General features: G+C 43.3%; 1 protein-coding gene across 1 annotated transcript in view; it reads left to right on the top strand.

Moving 5' to 3' along the window:
- Positions 1-14,800, top strand: part of COL22A1 (collagen type XXII alpha 1 chain) — a 244,803-nt gene that overhangs the window by 112,806 nt on the left and 117,197 nt on the right. Inside the window, exon 13 of the mRNA XM_063327586.1 lies at positions 14,582-14,635. Within this exon, the coding sequence (XP_063183656.1) occupies positions 14,582-14,635 (54 nt within the window). The remainder of the gene's footprint in view (positions 1-14,581; positions 14,636-14,800) is intronic.

The raw sequence follows: 14,800 nt of genomic DNA, 5'->3' as shown, positions 1-14,800 counted from the left end.
TGTGTGCCCCTTTACTGTGTGTTCATTAATTTGTTTTGCACACACTTATGTTATTGAACTCATTATTAGGCATGGGCAAATATCCAATTCTATAACATAATCACCATGAAAGGCAATATTTGGCTTTATTCTGTAGGTTATTGAAATGGATATTTGCTAGACCAGATGGCCTGGTCCTGCAAGTGTTATAACTCAAATCTTCAAACCTCTATTGATCCAAGAGGAGTAGGTGCAGGAGAGGAGTAAGGGCAGAAGAAACAGCTGTAGAGCATTTTTGAGGGTGATTCAAGCAAGACAGGGTTTCAATGACTCTTGATCAAAGTGAGGGAAATCGTGTTTGACAGGGGAGGTTCTGTAGAGTATGAGGTCTGCATTCCTGGGGAGCTGTCATCCACATCGTGAGCCAGCCTGCCCTTCTAATGCCTCCATACAAAGTCCAACTTAGAGGCATTCAAAATCTTATGCCCTTGTCTTGCAAAGTACAGAGTATTAAGCAATGGTGCTGAGCCACCCTTCGAGCATCCTAAAGGCCAACAGTAGTGAGAAGGTGCAAAGGTGCTTGGAAAAACTTCGACTTTGCAGAGGATATGATGAAAATCTGTCAAACTTTGAGTGGAATGGAGATATCAGCAGGAAATTATTTTTTGCTGCTTCTTCTGTTGTAAAAGCTAAGGGGAAGCAAATCAAACTAGCTGATGGCAAGTTTAAAATGAACAAGGTGAAGTTGCTTTTCATACAGTAGGTATTGGAGCTTTTTGCAGTCTGCTCTGGAGGTTAAAATTTTGTGTGTTTAAAAAAGTCCATATGAGTTAATTAAAGAGAGACATCTGTAAACATCTAGTTAGTACAAAGACATTATCTCTGCTTCAGGATGTCAGCGAGTCTCTGCAAACTGTGATGGGGGGGAGCAGGACAGTAGGCTAGAGAAGTCTCCCAGAAGGCCACAGCTGCAGATGGAACAGGAGCTAGCTAGACTTTTGGTCTGACTGCTGGTAGCTGTTCTTAGACTTTTGTACAACTCATGAGTATTCCTAACACCCTGTCCTGGTTTGAGGTAGAACAGAGCCAATTAGCGGCATATTCTTCAGACAGTGTCTGGTTCTGGCAGATAATGTCTGATGTTTATAGTTAACTTCAGAAAGTGCAGTTAGTTAGAAGAGACTTAGCTGAAAAGTAAAATTACTGAAAATAAAATTGGTGCTGTTCTACCTCAAGCCGGGACACACACCCTCGTTGCCCAAAAGGGGACAGAAGTTTCCCTTGTCCGCTCAGCGCTTGGGCCAACACTGTCTGTAGGTGTTGAAGAGTAGGAAGCACAAGAAAAGGTGTCATGAAACAATTGGGTCAAGTGATCGCTACTGTGATTTTTCCACAGGAAACCAATCTGTGGGAGGAGAAAACACTAACCGGGAGCACCCACCTTCTGCAGAGGTGGTGGATGAAGGTTTCAGTATAGTTTACACTGGGACTTCCCTCACTAATGCGTTTCCAAAAGCATTTGAGCTTTCCCTTTGTGCTTTATCCGTTTCCTTCCATGCTAATAATCACACATGCAGCAATGAATATGAGAAACAACTTTAGTAGATTAAGTCTATATTCTCCTAACAATGTTTTTTTCATGGTAATGACTCGCTCTGATAAAAATGCAGAAGGATTATTATAGGATTTCTAACGAGAATAAAACCTCTGAAGTGGCTTGGCTTATTAGATATGCAGTGACTGCAAGACCAAGCAGAGAAAAGAAAAGCAGGCAGATAGTTAAGGCTCTGGGCTAGGCTGCAAGAGACCCAAGCTTAAAATTTGGCTCCAACAGATTTGCTGACCTTGGGCAAAGCAGCAAGTCTTTGTTCCTGTAAAATGAAGCTGGAGAACCTCTTTCCCTCCCGGCTTTGTATATCTTGCCTGCTAGATCCTTCAAACAAAGGCTTTGCTTCCCCTTCCCTTATTTGTCTTCCAAATTGGAATTTTTGCCATTTTTAGGGCTTCTGGAAAAGCTGTGGAAAATATACCCTGTTAGGTATAGTCTTTCCACACAGAGCCCTATGCTGTCCTTGTCCTGAGGCAGCTGAATTTAATAAAGGTCTGACCTGAAAGCCATGTAACACTTTTACCCCAGTCCTGTGCTGTCAGCAGGGTTTACCAAATTAGCACGCGCGTGGTGCCTCTGGGTCAGGGCTGGACAGCATCCAGTAACGTGAGGAACAAGAAAATGAGTACAGTTCTGCCTGCAAAAGCTGCCGCAGACATTGCTGGAGTCTGATAGCGCATGCTGGTTTGATGGCAAAGGAGAGCTTGTGTTTGGGTACTTTTAAGGTATGCGTTCTGGGACCAGAAGGGTTGAATGCGTGACGTGGTGGCAGGTGAGGCTCAGGCTGGAAGCGGTGTTTTAGACACACAGAGCTATAATGATGTTTGAGAGTCAGGTCCCTGAGTGTCAGCGTGCAGCCAGGACCATCCGTGCCCTAAGGGAGATGGAGCTGGGACCAATACCATGGGCAGGGCAAGGACCCTTAAACCAGGACTTACCCCAAAGCAAGGGAGCAGGGTGGGTCAGTGATGGTAACCAGGCTCAGCCAAGAGTCCAGGTCACCAGACTGGTCCACGGTTGATGGAGCAAGTCTAAATCAAAGCCAAGAAAGTGATTCTTCAAGTCAGGGTCAGGATTAGCAGGGTGCATTGCCAGGCTGCTGTGGTGCGGTTCAAGCAAGGGCCAAAGGGGAGAGCTTAAAAACAGCTTCAATACAAAGAAACAGGAACAACCACCTGAACTTCTAGAAGGAGTATGTGCTCTCTGAGCACTTGCACGATGTGGAGCCTGAGCTTGCACAAACTTATAGGAATTAGTCCTTATTCCCGCAACTTCCAAATAAAACTAATTATCGCTCCAAGAGATGATGCATGTGTCTTTTTTACTGCTGAAACCTTGAGCCCCGTTGCAGGGCAAGTGCTCCAGTGAGGTTACAGGCCTTGTTTGGGATGCTGTGATGTTCAGACATTGTCTCCAAGTCCCAAAACTCGTAAATGCCACCCCATTTACCCAGGGATGATGAGCCGAAGGCTCCAAGAGCAGGAGCAGGCAAGAGCAGGCAGCAGGAGCCTTTGCCCATCAGAATCCAGGTCGATGGTCAGCACTCTTCCAGTGAGCACATCTTGACAATAACAAGATGGGAAAACATCTCCAAGTTTAGAGATACTATTGCGTCTGAAATTTGAGTCATAGAATCATAGGGTTGGAAGGGACCTCTGGAGATCATCTAGTCCAACCCCCCTGCCAGAGCAGGGTCACCTAGAGCAGGTTACACAGGAACACGTCCAGGTGGGTTTTGAATGTCTCCAGAGATGGAGACTCCCCCACCTCTCTGGGCAGCCTGTTCCAGTGCTCTGCCACCCTCAGGGTAAAGAAGTTCCTCCTCATGTTTAGGTGGAACTTCCTATGTTCCAGTTTGTGCCCATTGCCTCTTGTCCTGTCCCCGGGCACCACTGAAAAGAAAACAAAAACACCAGCTGCCCAGTAATTGGTGTTCCTTGGAGACAGTGGCTGTAGAAATATTACCTCCTTGGGGTTTGGTTCTTACCACTCCGATCTTCTTACTTTATTGCAGAATAAAAAATAATGTAAGCGTAGCTCAAACCAACCTGGTAATGGAAAGTGAAAGTGCAATATCTGCAGGTTTTTTTCTTATTATTTTTTGCCCTGGAAATCATCTCTCTCGGGAACCATTCTTAGCTATTGACTTCATCTGATTAAGGTCACTCAGCACTTAACTTCTCAGTCCAGCACTTAAACATCTGTATAATAATACCTCATCTACTTCATAAGGCTGCCGTGCAGCTCACTGGAGTCATTTGTATCTGTCATTTCTTTTCTGAATCTTCTGATTAAAAAGTGAGGTGCATTAATGTTAGTATCTGCCTTAGTGCTCCAAGTATGTTCTGAATCCTCTTGTGTATGCAGGCAATTTCTGTCTGCACATTGGGTATTTTTGAGTCCTCTTAACTGTAGTTAAAGTATATTCTGCACAACTAAATAACCGTGGTTTGATAGAGTTCGTTTTCTTAACAATAATTAGAGGGGTTTAGATAAATTCTGTGGTTTTCTGTGATCCAGAATAACAGCTGCAGAGTGTAATAAACAACTCAAAGCCAGATCACATAGTAATTGTGCATCGTGACAGCTTAATTCTCAGCAGTGCGAGAATACTAGTAACTTGGGATTTTTTTCCTTACGTAAACTTAGAAAATATTTCTTTCTTTTCAGCATTGGCCCGTGGCTGGCAGGTACATTGCTGGTATGTAATGACATCTACTGGCAACCAGAATTTTGCCAAGTCTCCAGCCCTTGTTTCTTTAGAGCATTTCTCTGCCAAGATCCAGTGGCAGAGTAGAAAGGAAGCATGTCAGAGAGGTTTTTTCCAACTTTATGCTTCTTCTAATAGAAGAGCTGGGGGGAAGAGGGGAAGAGATTGCCTTGATTCTGTCATTGGTAACTGTTGTTCGAATGTGGGATGCTCCTGAGAGTGATATTGCAATAGGTAGGTATGGATTGGGTGCCTGTTAGGTGGAAAACGAAAAAGCTTTAATAGAATCACCGAATGGTTTGGGTTGCAAGGGATCTTAAAGATCACCCAGTTCCAAGCCCCCTGCCACGGGCAGGGACACCTCCCACCAGACCAGGCTGCTCCAAGCCCCATCCAGCCTGGCCTTGAACACCTCCAGGGATGGGGCATCTACATCTTCTTTGGGCAACCTGTTCCAGTATCTCCCCACCCTCGCAGTAAAGAATTTATTCCTGATATCTCATCTAAATCTCCCCTCTTTCAGTTTGAAACCCTTACCTCTTGTCCTATCGCTATGCTTCCTGATCAAGAGTCCCTCCCCATCTTTCCTGTAGCCCCTTTAGGTACTGGAAGGCTGTACTTTCCCAGCAGTCTGGAGCATACACTGTGAAGTGCATCTCGGAGCCTAATGACTCACAGAGAGCTGAAGCATTACACGAAGCCAGTTGCTATCACCAGTCTATCAAAGGCTTCTTACATGTTCCCTGCCCCTCCCACGTTTTCACATCTATCTAGTTAAGCAGCCAGATTTTCCCCTTTCCACTGATCAAAGCTGTTGCCAGGCTGTTTCCTTGTTCATGGCTGAGAAGGTGCAGGTGCCTTGTTCGTGGGCTCTCTGAAGGTGCAGGTGGGACCATGGCAGCACTGTGCTTCCTGCTGTTCTTTGCTTGCCCAAGTACGACCCTGGACATCTTTCATTTCCCCTTTTGGGTCTCTCACCCTTTTTCTTAAGCGGTCCCTAGAAATTTTATATCTCTCAAAGTCCACAAAGCCTGTTGTCTCTGGCTTTGACAGAAAGATGGTGATTTGTGTCTCAGACCCTGCTAGGTAATGAACATGCACAGAGTAGCAAGTGCTAGATGTGGAAAATGTGGGGTTTTTTATGGCAAATATTTATTTACCTTGTGGAACACTGAGTGGACCATTATGGGTTGTTATTTCAAGAGAATCTGATGCATTTGGTGCTGTGAAAGTGTCTGAGTCTCTGGAGACCCATTTTTAACTTGTGGCTCTATATCACTGGCTCCATAGGGAAACTTCGCCTTAGCTTTTCCCATTCTTGTACCTTGGTGTTCCCCTAAATGAAATAGGAAGAACGATCATTACCTTTGTAATGCACTCGGAGATGAAAAAGATCAAGGGAACAGCATCACTTTATAAACAAATATCTTTGGTTGGACCAAAATGATTTATAATTTCGGCAAAGATTTGACTGAGCAGCCTCAGGTATGTTTGGCAGTCAGCAGAGGCCACAAGTTATAAGTAGATGCTGATAAGACTTAAGGCAGGATGCTGTCTCCACATTTAAACAGAGATGTGGAGAGATGTTGCTCATTGCAGAGAGCAATGAGAAGAATGATCAGTGATTTTGCAAGTTTTACCAGCAGGGAGAGACGGAAAGGAATGGGCTTTGCAAGGAGGGGGAAATCACGAACTAGATGATGTCGTTAATCTCAAGGAAGAGCTTTCTGTGTATTTCAGTGAGGTGCCAGAATAAACTCTAAGAGGTGAATGTGGAATATCAGTAGCAGCAGATGTTTCAGAATAGCTCAGCACTGGAGTTTGGAGTACCCTGACACAGTACTCCTCTGCTCTTCTAAGAGCTGCTGAATTTTTTGAGGGTTATGTGGAGGTCAGAAGCATCAGAAACTTCCCAGGAGCAGAGCGAAAGCAATTAAAAGATTTTTCTTGCAAGGCAAAATATCAACCAGTATGTGGCAAGTCAACCACAAGATCAGAACTATTTTCTGTGTGCTATTTATAGAAGTAAGAACATAAATTAATCAGTGTCATGGTACATGACTGGGTTATTTTTCTACTTCAATGAACATTTTCCCTCGAGCACTTGACAAGCTGTTTGTCTGGTCCTGAGCAGTGGCAGATGCTAGGAAGGAGCATCAGCTTGTACTTTGAGACAAGGAAGTTTCAAAGTGTTTGACAAGTCTATCTTTAATTGAGGACCCTCTTGCCCCAGCCATGCAAAAAAGAAAAAATGGAATTTCAGGAACTACTAGTCCTGCTTCTGGGAATCCAACCCATTGTAGTCCAGTTTATTTCTCAAGTTATTCCTCTGTGTGGTGGGACTGTGGTACCAACTGATTCCAGTTGTCTTCTACTTCCTTTTGGATATGTTCAATCACAAATAGGTCTGCAAACCATTTGACTGTTTCTTAATTTGAAGATTTCAGCAACTGATTGAGGAACTCTTCTAGCTGTTGGCCAAAAGTATTTCAAACACAACAGCTCCCCCTTGTACTCTCCTGTCCTCTCTCTGTTGCAAATGTAGATGCTTTCTTCAAGTAAGTGCTCCACTTGGGGCAGTCTTGATAATGGATGAACCAGCAGTTCAATAGTTGTCAAAGGTGTATGACCACCCCAGTCTTTCATCAATGACTTATACAGTGAGTGCAGGAGTGTTGCAGTGGGGATGCAGCTAATATGAAGCTAATGAACACAATCTTGGGTGCCAATGACAGCTTTGATGTCTTTAGGATGTTTCCAGGCTATTCTGAACTCTACAGTGACCTTAATGGGGGTACAGCTGTTTACCATATCAGTAAGCTCTGATGCATCTTCTCTCCTGCAGTGCCAAGTTTATGGGTCTAATTAACTGCTACACAGATCTTGTTTTACCTATTTTGATGCAAAGATGGAGTATCAGGCTTCTTCAAAGAGACCTGTTGGTATCCCTGAAAAATTAGGCACCTGTTCTCTAGGATCATATGATGAATGTTCACAAGGACCCTTCTTGTCTTATGGTAGGGTCATGATAAGGTTCAAGGGTTCAGAGACCCTTGAAAGACAAGGAGTCCTGAATTTCTCCTGGGGAAGTACCTTTTGGGGACAATTGACTTCTAGGCAATGCAGTAAATAAAATCTTTGATATGTTGCAGTACAAAAAAAATGCCTGTAACTATCATTTCACCAGATGTTTGCATGGTGGGCTGAGTTTCCTGGTAGACAAGCCAAACGTACAACTTCTGCTCACCCCTGTGTATTATGTCCACATGACCTTTCTGGTTACTTAATCAGAACATAATACAGAGACCCAACAGAGAAGATTTTCTTGTTTTCTTAGAATGAACTAAAGATAACTCCACGTTGAGATGTATGTCTTATTTCTTGTGGAAGCAGAAGATAATGCCAGTTTTGGTGTCAAATTTGCCAAGGTATTAATAGGGTTTTAGCATCATTAAGCTAATAGAATCCTGTATCTGTGCATTGGAGAATGGCAGTCATTTGTGCTGCCTGTCTGGTCTGCGGCTTTTGAAAATGGAGCTGAGTGACAGATATCCATTGCAGCTCTGCCTCTCGGTTCATCTGCAGATCATCCCTGGCTTTTCATGAAACATTTGTTTTTGCCTCGCTGCTCTAAAAAAAGACAAACCCAACATTTACAATATTTTTCAAGAAAATATTTATTTTGTCTGGCTGACTGAGATGAAGTTGTCAAATCTTTTGTTTCAGCCTCCTCAAATTCATAGCCCCGAATGGAAAAAAACCTAGAAAAGAAAGATGTTACATCCTTCCAGACACATGAGGTCTCTTGGAAACATTCTCAGACATTTGAATGTGAAGACCACACTCAACTTGCAATATCTATTCTGTCTTCCTTCTTCACTTTTCTCATCAAACAGTGAAAACAGTTTAGTGTGTAACCATGGATCAGCTGTAGGCCACTTACCCATGGTCTTCTGGTTTACTTTTTGTGAACATCAGGTTGCCAAATTAAATACAGGCCAACGAGCCAGGTGAGAGAAAGAATAAACTTATGGTTAGGACACTGACCTAGGACACAGGAAATCTGGAATGAGTTTCTCTCTTTGTCCCAGACTCTGTGACTTTCCATATGTCTTCTACTCAGTTGTACCTCTGACTCGTCACCCTCACGAGATGAAAGCAATATTACAGTAGCTACAACTTCCTTCTGATTTCACAGGGATGCTGTGAAGTTAATTAACAAAGGAGAGGAGGGTGCGTTAATAGTGAAGTGGTAACACTGAGCTGTTCAATTTTGCTTCTGTTGCCATGCCATCTTGCCGCTTCTGTTCTGCTTCTCTGCAGCTCTTGCTATTTTGTCTCCTGCCTTGGATATAGGTCCCCTGGTTTGCACAGCTGTCAATATGCTGGGTGTGTGATTCATGGGCCTCTGCTTGGCTGATTTTTGAAGGTCTCCTAATGACACCTTTATTGACGGTTTGTGACAGGGTTAGAAACTTTTATTTCATTTTAGGATTAGAAAAGTGGCACTTTTGTGTTAGATGTACACCAGTTTGAAAGAGAAAATTAATAAAATGTATAGAATTGACCTTAGAATGATCTATCTTCTGTCATCTGCTCTGTAAGCTGAAGGAAAAGTCCAGTGATTAACTTGAATTTGACAGGCAAATGAGAATCTAACCATGTGTTTTGTACTGATTTTTTCCCCATTATTTTCTTGTTTAGTTTGCTCTCATTTCCATTATCACAGGCCACAACCCAGAGTCTGAAGTAAAATATGTGATTATAGGCCACAGCTGTTCTCGAGTTGGAAGAAATATTTGTAAACTTGGCAGCTGCTTGAGGAGCTGAAAGTGGAGGAAAAGAAAGCAGTTAAACTTGAGTAGATTGCTTAAAAATATCACTGAGGGATTATTCCTTTGTGTCCTTTTGATGTCTCCCTAGCATCAGGTAAAACTGAATTGTTCTATCTCTGTATCTTTCCGTATACCTGCAGATCCCTTCTCCATTTTAGGTCTCTTTCTTTTCAGAGAAATTCTCCTACGACGCTGAATATGGCAAAAATCCCTGTATTAGTTGTTCCCAATCTGAGGAAATACATAATCTAGCAATTAGATTATCTGCTTTTTAATTTCATAGTTGTCTCCCTTCAGCCATCTGAGGATCTACATGGGATGTAGGTATAATTTGGTCACAGACTATAATGTTTGGGCGATTCTGTGGCGTTCGATATAACCCAAGTGAGGTGAACTGTTGGATGATATACAACAAATTAAGCTACATGTGCATATGGTGAGCATGTAACGGAAGATTTAAAAAAAAACCCCAACAACCAAGCTTCATGGTCTTGGAGGGATCACTAACCTAGAGCTGGTGTGATCTGGTAAATCCATGGGACACTGATGTACCAGGAAGACATCCTTGCTCAAATGTAGAAATGGGATAACTCTGCTGATGTACACAAAATAACAAAGGGACCTCTGTGTGTGTGTGTCTACAATTCCCCAGCTCACCTGCCTTTTTTTAATGGATAATATGCTTGAAGCCAAGGGGTGTACCTTTATTCTTCGTCACCCCAGTACTCTGCAACAGCTGAGAGTTGGCCATGCTCTGAATTTCTTCGTAACGTTGCATCTCCTTTTGTCCATTGGGTCTGGACAAACCATGTGCTCATGTACGCCCTGCTTTGAGACCCCCCAGGAAGGACAGAAGTAGCGCTTAGACCTTGCTGTTTATCTGTTGTGTGGCTCTCAATGCTTCCATTAAAACGTAAATACAAGCAAATTCAAAATTCTATCCTCTTTACTGAAACCTGCTTAAACTTTTTGTTTTACTATGTCTCAGAAAACCTTCCTAATTTGCTTGCAGAATTTATATCAATTCTTTGAGGAATGAAAGATGGAGTTTTCAGAGTTATTTATCTAGTGATATATCCTTGCTACATCCTCAGAGCTTGCGGTATTCAGTATTTTAGGAACTTCATAAGCCAAGCTGCTGTACTTGTTAATGCACCTCCTCACAGGTACCGCTACCTGCACATTCAAGTTTTTGTCCACAACTATTGACCAAGGAAGCAATAGGCCACCCCTTATGAAGTGTACAACTATTCCAGAAAATGTAGGCTAAGCCTATGGGAAGTTGCCTTAGGAGCTATACTCTGTTCCTCTCCTTAGCAGTAGTCTCTTCTTTTGCTGTTTCTTCCCATTTCCCTGGTCCTTCCTATCCTGGTCCATATATTTCTCCAGAAAGGGACAGCCTGCAAAATTCAGATACCCATGAAGTGGATGGTTGGCAGTAGAAATGCATGGCATGAGTAGATAGATGTGGTTTACGTGTCACCACCAGATCCCCGTTGTGTTGAAGCTGGGAACGCAGACGGTGGGTATGTGGGTATAGAGTGTTCATTTTATCCCTCTCAGTGGCACGACCAGGTTTGGTCTTGGTGCTAGGAATGCCAAGGGCTCTGCTTCTCCAGGGCTCAGTGCCAGCCGCCGAAGCCTACCTGTTTTCCCAGCGTGACACCCGGATCCTTCAGTCCAGAGCACTTGCAGACTGTACCTGCTTGTCAGCTATTTCACTGGCCTGTGCTCTCTGCCTCCTCTATTTCTTTATTATATTTACACATTGCTTGCGATTTTACACTGAGCTTTGCAGCATAGTGACTGTCATTTAATATTTAGTCATACAGCATCCAGCAGAGCTACCCAAGCAGGGAGCAAGTAAAGCGTTGCTGTAATTCAAGTAAACAATTGTAGAATAAATATCAAAAGGTAAAAAATGGCATTTGTAGAAATACGTAGCTACCTGTGCGCTACGTAAGTAGCAGTATCTGCTTCCATGAGACTGACTGCACTTCACAGCCATATTGCAAGGAAAATCCTCTGGTTGCTTTACATCAGGTGGCAGTTTGCCAAATCTAGGCTCTTTTGACAAATATTTTGTCAATGGTGAGCTAATGAACGTGTTTATTTTCTTGCTGTCTTGGGTGGAAGTGTTCGATTAAAGGCCACTGGCTGTGCGGCGCAGGGGGATGAAACTAAACAGAAGTGGCTGGCTTTGCAGTGGGTAAGAAAAGGACAGCGTGTTCACGAGCCTGGAAAGGGGAAAGTACTTGGGGAAAATCTGCTGCCTTCCCTTTGAGCCTAATTGCTGAAGCTGTGACCTCCCCAGCAAGAACTCCTCTTCAACAAACGTTATTTCAGGTCTCTGTGATTTTTTTTTCTTTTTTCTTTGGCCAATTTTGTCATTCTCTAACTGTGATTTTCCCTGGCTTTAGAAAGTGGTTTCCAGGATACATGCGCTGGCAGAACCCCTCAATCTGGAGAGAGAGGAGAGCTCTTTTCCTAACCCAGCTGACCTAACTGGACGGGTTGAGGGGAGGGGACAGACAGCTGTTGGGTACACCAGCGTTTCCCTAGGTCTTAGCAACATGCTGAGCGCAATGCTTGGGATTTTATCTGATTAAAAAAAAATAAATAAATAAAGATCTGGTGGACAAATGAAAAGAAAGTGTGATTGTTCTGCGATGCAGTTCATGAAGCTCGTTAGTTTAAATAAAAAAAAAAAAAGAAAAAGAAAAAAAAAAGAAAAAAGAGTTGCTTAGTGCAGTTAAATTGCTCTGGCAACGTGACTCAGTTCCAGTTAGCTGCATCCTCAGTCGGGGTTTTGGCAGCTGGCGGTGAATTAAGGGTGAGAGCTGTTGGTTGCTTTCTCGTCCCTGCCTGTCACAGCTACTTTGGCACTGTGCAAGCACAGAAGGACTGATGCTCTTCTGTTTCCTTCTCTCTTCCACCACTCACTCATGTAGGTTACGCAGTTTACTTGAACACGAGAGTTTTGACACAGGCAGTACAATCTCTTCTTGTGCTTGTATTGAGGTTCAAACTTACCCTTCCCTGTCAGGTTCTTCGGCATAGTGATGGATATGAAGCAGCCAGCCAGGGTTAGTGGGGAGGCAGCGGAAGGGGCAGAAGTAGGAGTCCTTTCCATTCCCTGGCCTGGTGGGGTTTAGTGGTGGTTCCCCAGGAGACGTTAAACCTTCCTCTAGCATCTAGGTTGCTTCTGCGAAGTTTTCTTCTTGGGGAGGAAGTGGTAAAACTGGTGGATACTCAAAGATTTCCACTGCTAACTGGTAAAACTTTTTAGCTTTATCCTCCAGTAAAGGGTCCACACCGTGCCGGTCTGTCTGTTGTATGGCAGTGCTGGGCTTTGCTGGGTTACACGTTCCTGAGCACAGGGCACCCCTTAAGTCCCTCTCCCCTGTTTGGTGACTCTGGAGCTGATCGATGGGTGGCAGTTCAGGCTCACCGCTGTCTCTGGCACGTATGGTCATCAAGTGGGAGAGAGTTTACAGTGCTTTCCTGCAAATGTCCGGGCAGTGTCTTGGCTGTGAGGGCCAACAGATCTGCTCTGGGCTTCACATCTTTGTAGGCAGCCGCTTGAGATGTGTTACAAGTCAAAATGATGAAATTGCACTGCTTTAGGTAAAGAATGCAAAAGGAAAAGCCTTTTTCTCTTCTTTGGATGCTATTGGCTTAGGAGGTAAGGTACTATTTGCATCTGGGAAGAGGAGTAACCTTATTTTGGAGGTTTTCAACACCAAATTGGATAAACCCTTAACAACTTGGTCTGAATTCACTGCTGATGGTGCTTTGAGCAGGAGGTTGGGCTAGAAAACTTATGAGGTCTTGTCTAGCATGAATGGCTCTATGAGCACTGTGCATCAAACTTATTGACTGATTTATTCAGCTGTGCCAAGGAGTTGCTACTTCATGGAGAAAAAAAAGGGAAAAAAAAGGCAAGAGAAGAAGCTAATTAACCATATTCCGTTACTTTGCATAGAAAAGACACAAATCGTTCTACCTGTGCTGCCCACTTTGACATGGAACAGCAGTTTCTTGGAGTTATATTGACCTCTTAGAGCAAATGATTCCCTTAAAAATTACTTTTGCTATCTGATGAGTTTTCTATCTCATTAGGGAGCCATTCAAATACAGCAGATCTGATTTTTACCACTAGCTTTGTTGCACATTCTAGACAGAGTGCTTCATGAAGGTTCAGTTAGCAAGAAATGTGATTATAAAAGTATCTAATGACTTTAATTTGCATATACAGTACAGATACTTTTCAGATACTGTCTTTTATTAACTTTTAAGGGCCAAATATACCTATAAATAAATAAGACCAGATTTTGTCACTGTGTCTGACTTTGGAAGCTTGCCTTAGGATTATATCCGTCTAAGCCTGCTGGACTACTCATGCAGGTAAAAACCATCAAAAATAGGACTGAATGTGGCAGAATTTGGGCTGAATTTATCAGCATATGTAGGTAGTCCTTATGTATATACAGGTAACTCAGAAATACATGCATCAAACTGCTTAGCCACTTCAGTGCTCCTTCAATAGGATTCTTCTGTTATTGTTTTTTTACAAAAGTAGATGGGGAAAAATCCCTCAGTCACTTAGCTCTGTTTTGTGGCATGTCTTTTGCCAGCAGTGGTAGTGGCTTTACACCCCACATGCGGATGTCCCCTGTTTCAGGTAGAAGAGACACTGGTAAGACTCCATTGAAGGACTCATGCCAACACCTCTTGTAAAATCCAGCAATGCTGGAACCTGGGTGCCATCAGTGGGAACATGAACATGCAGGACAGACGTAAGACGAGGTCAGGCTGCTCGGTACTGCCAAGTACCCCACGGCCACAGGCAGAATCCTGCTCCATTCACGGAGTTCTGGCTGAAACCTACTCTGAATCTTTGGTGAAGACAGCTGTGGACCATGAGAAGTACCTATTAATGAGGTCTAAATGGAGTGGCTTCCAAGGGTACATTTTGGCCTAATGTGCGCAAGTAAAGGGAAAATGTTCCCAATTTTTGTTTTTCAAAAAAATTCCAAACTATTGGAAATTTGGTGCAGCAGTGTGTGTGTGTGAGTGCATGTTGTGAGTACATGTATGAGTGTGGCAACAGGAGAGCTTCTCAGTCAACAGTTTCTATGCTTCAAATACTTTAATTCACCCAGGTCAGGTCTCTAATGTTGTTCCTGGCAGAAGGCTGGTTCTGGATGGTATTTATAAAGAAGAGGGGTGGGAGGCGTCAGCCAGAGGAAGATACTGGAATGGAAAAGTGAGAGTGAACCTGTTCAAATCTGGGCAGGTTGCAGGTGACTGAGAACAGCTTGGTTACAGCGAGGTGGAGAAATTGCCTCAACTCTCAGCAGATGGTAACTGCCATCTAAAATACACCAGTACGCCGCAGAACGGTTTGGCACTTCATGTGAGATGTCTTTTCCATTGGTGTTTTAGGGTGAAGAAGGTCCCCCCGGCTTTCCTGGACTGAAAGGGGATAAAGGAGAGAAAGTAAGTCCAAGTCTTTGTTAATAATACTGTGACAAGTTTAAGATATTGTGGAAGGCTAATGAAAACAGGCCCTCTTGAAGTCTTTTGTTTCACCTCTGTGTTTTCTTGGTTAGTGGTAACAAGGTACTTGGAAAAGGAGATTATGTTGTTGGACTATTTTTAAGG

This window comes from Chroicocephalus ridibundus, chromosome 2 (genome assembly GCF_963924245.1).
Source record: "Chroicocephalus ridibundus chromosome 2, bChrRid1.1, whole genome shotgun sequence".
In the NCBI taxonomy this organism is placed as follows: domain Eukaryota; kingdom Metazoa; phylum Chordata; class Aves; order Charadriiformes; family Laridae; genus Chroicocephalus; species Chroicocephalus ridibundus.
Note: the sequence above shows the minus strand (reverse complement) of the source record. Positions and strands in the feature narration are given on the sequence as shown.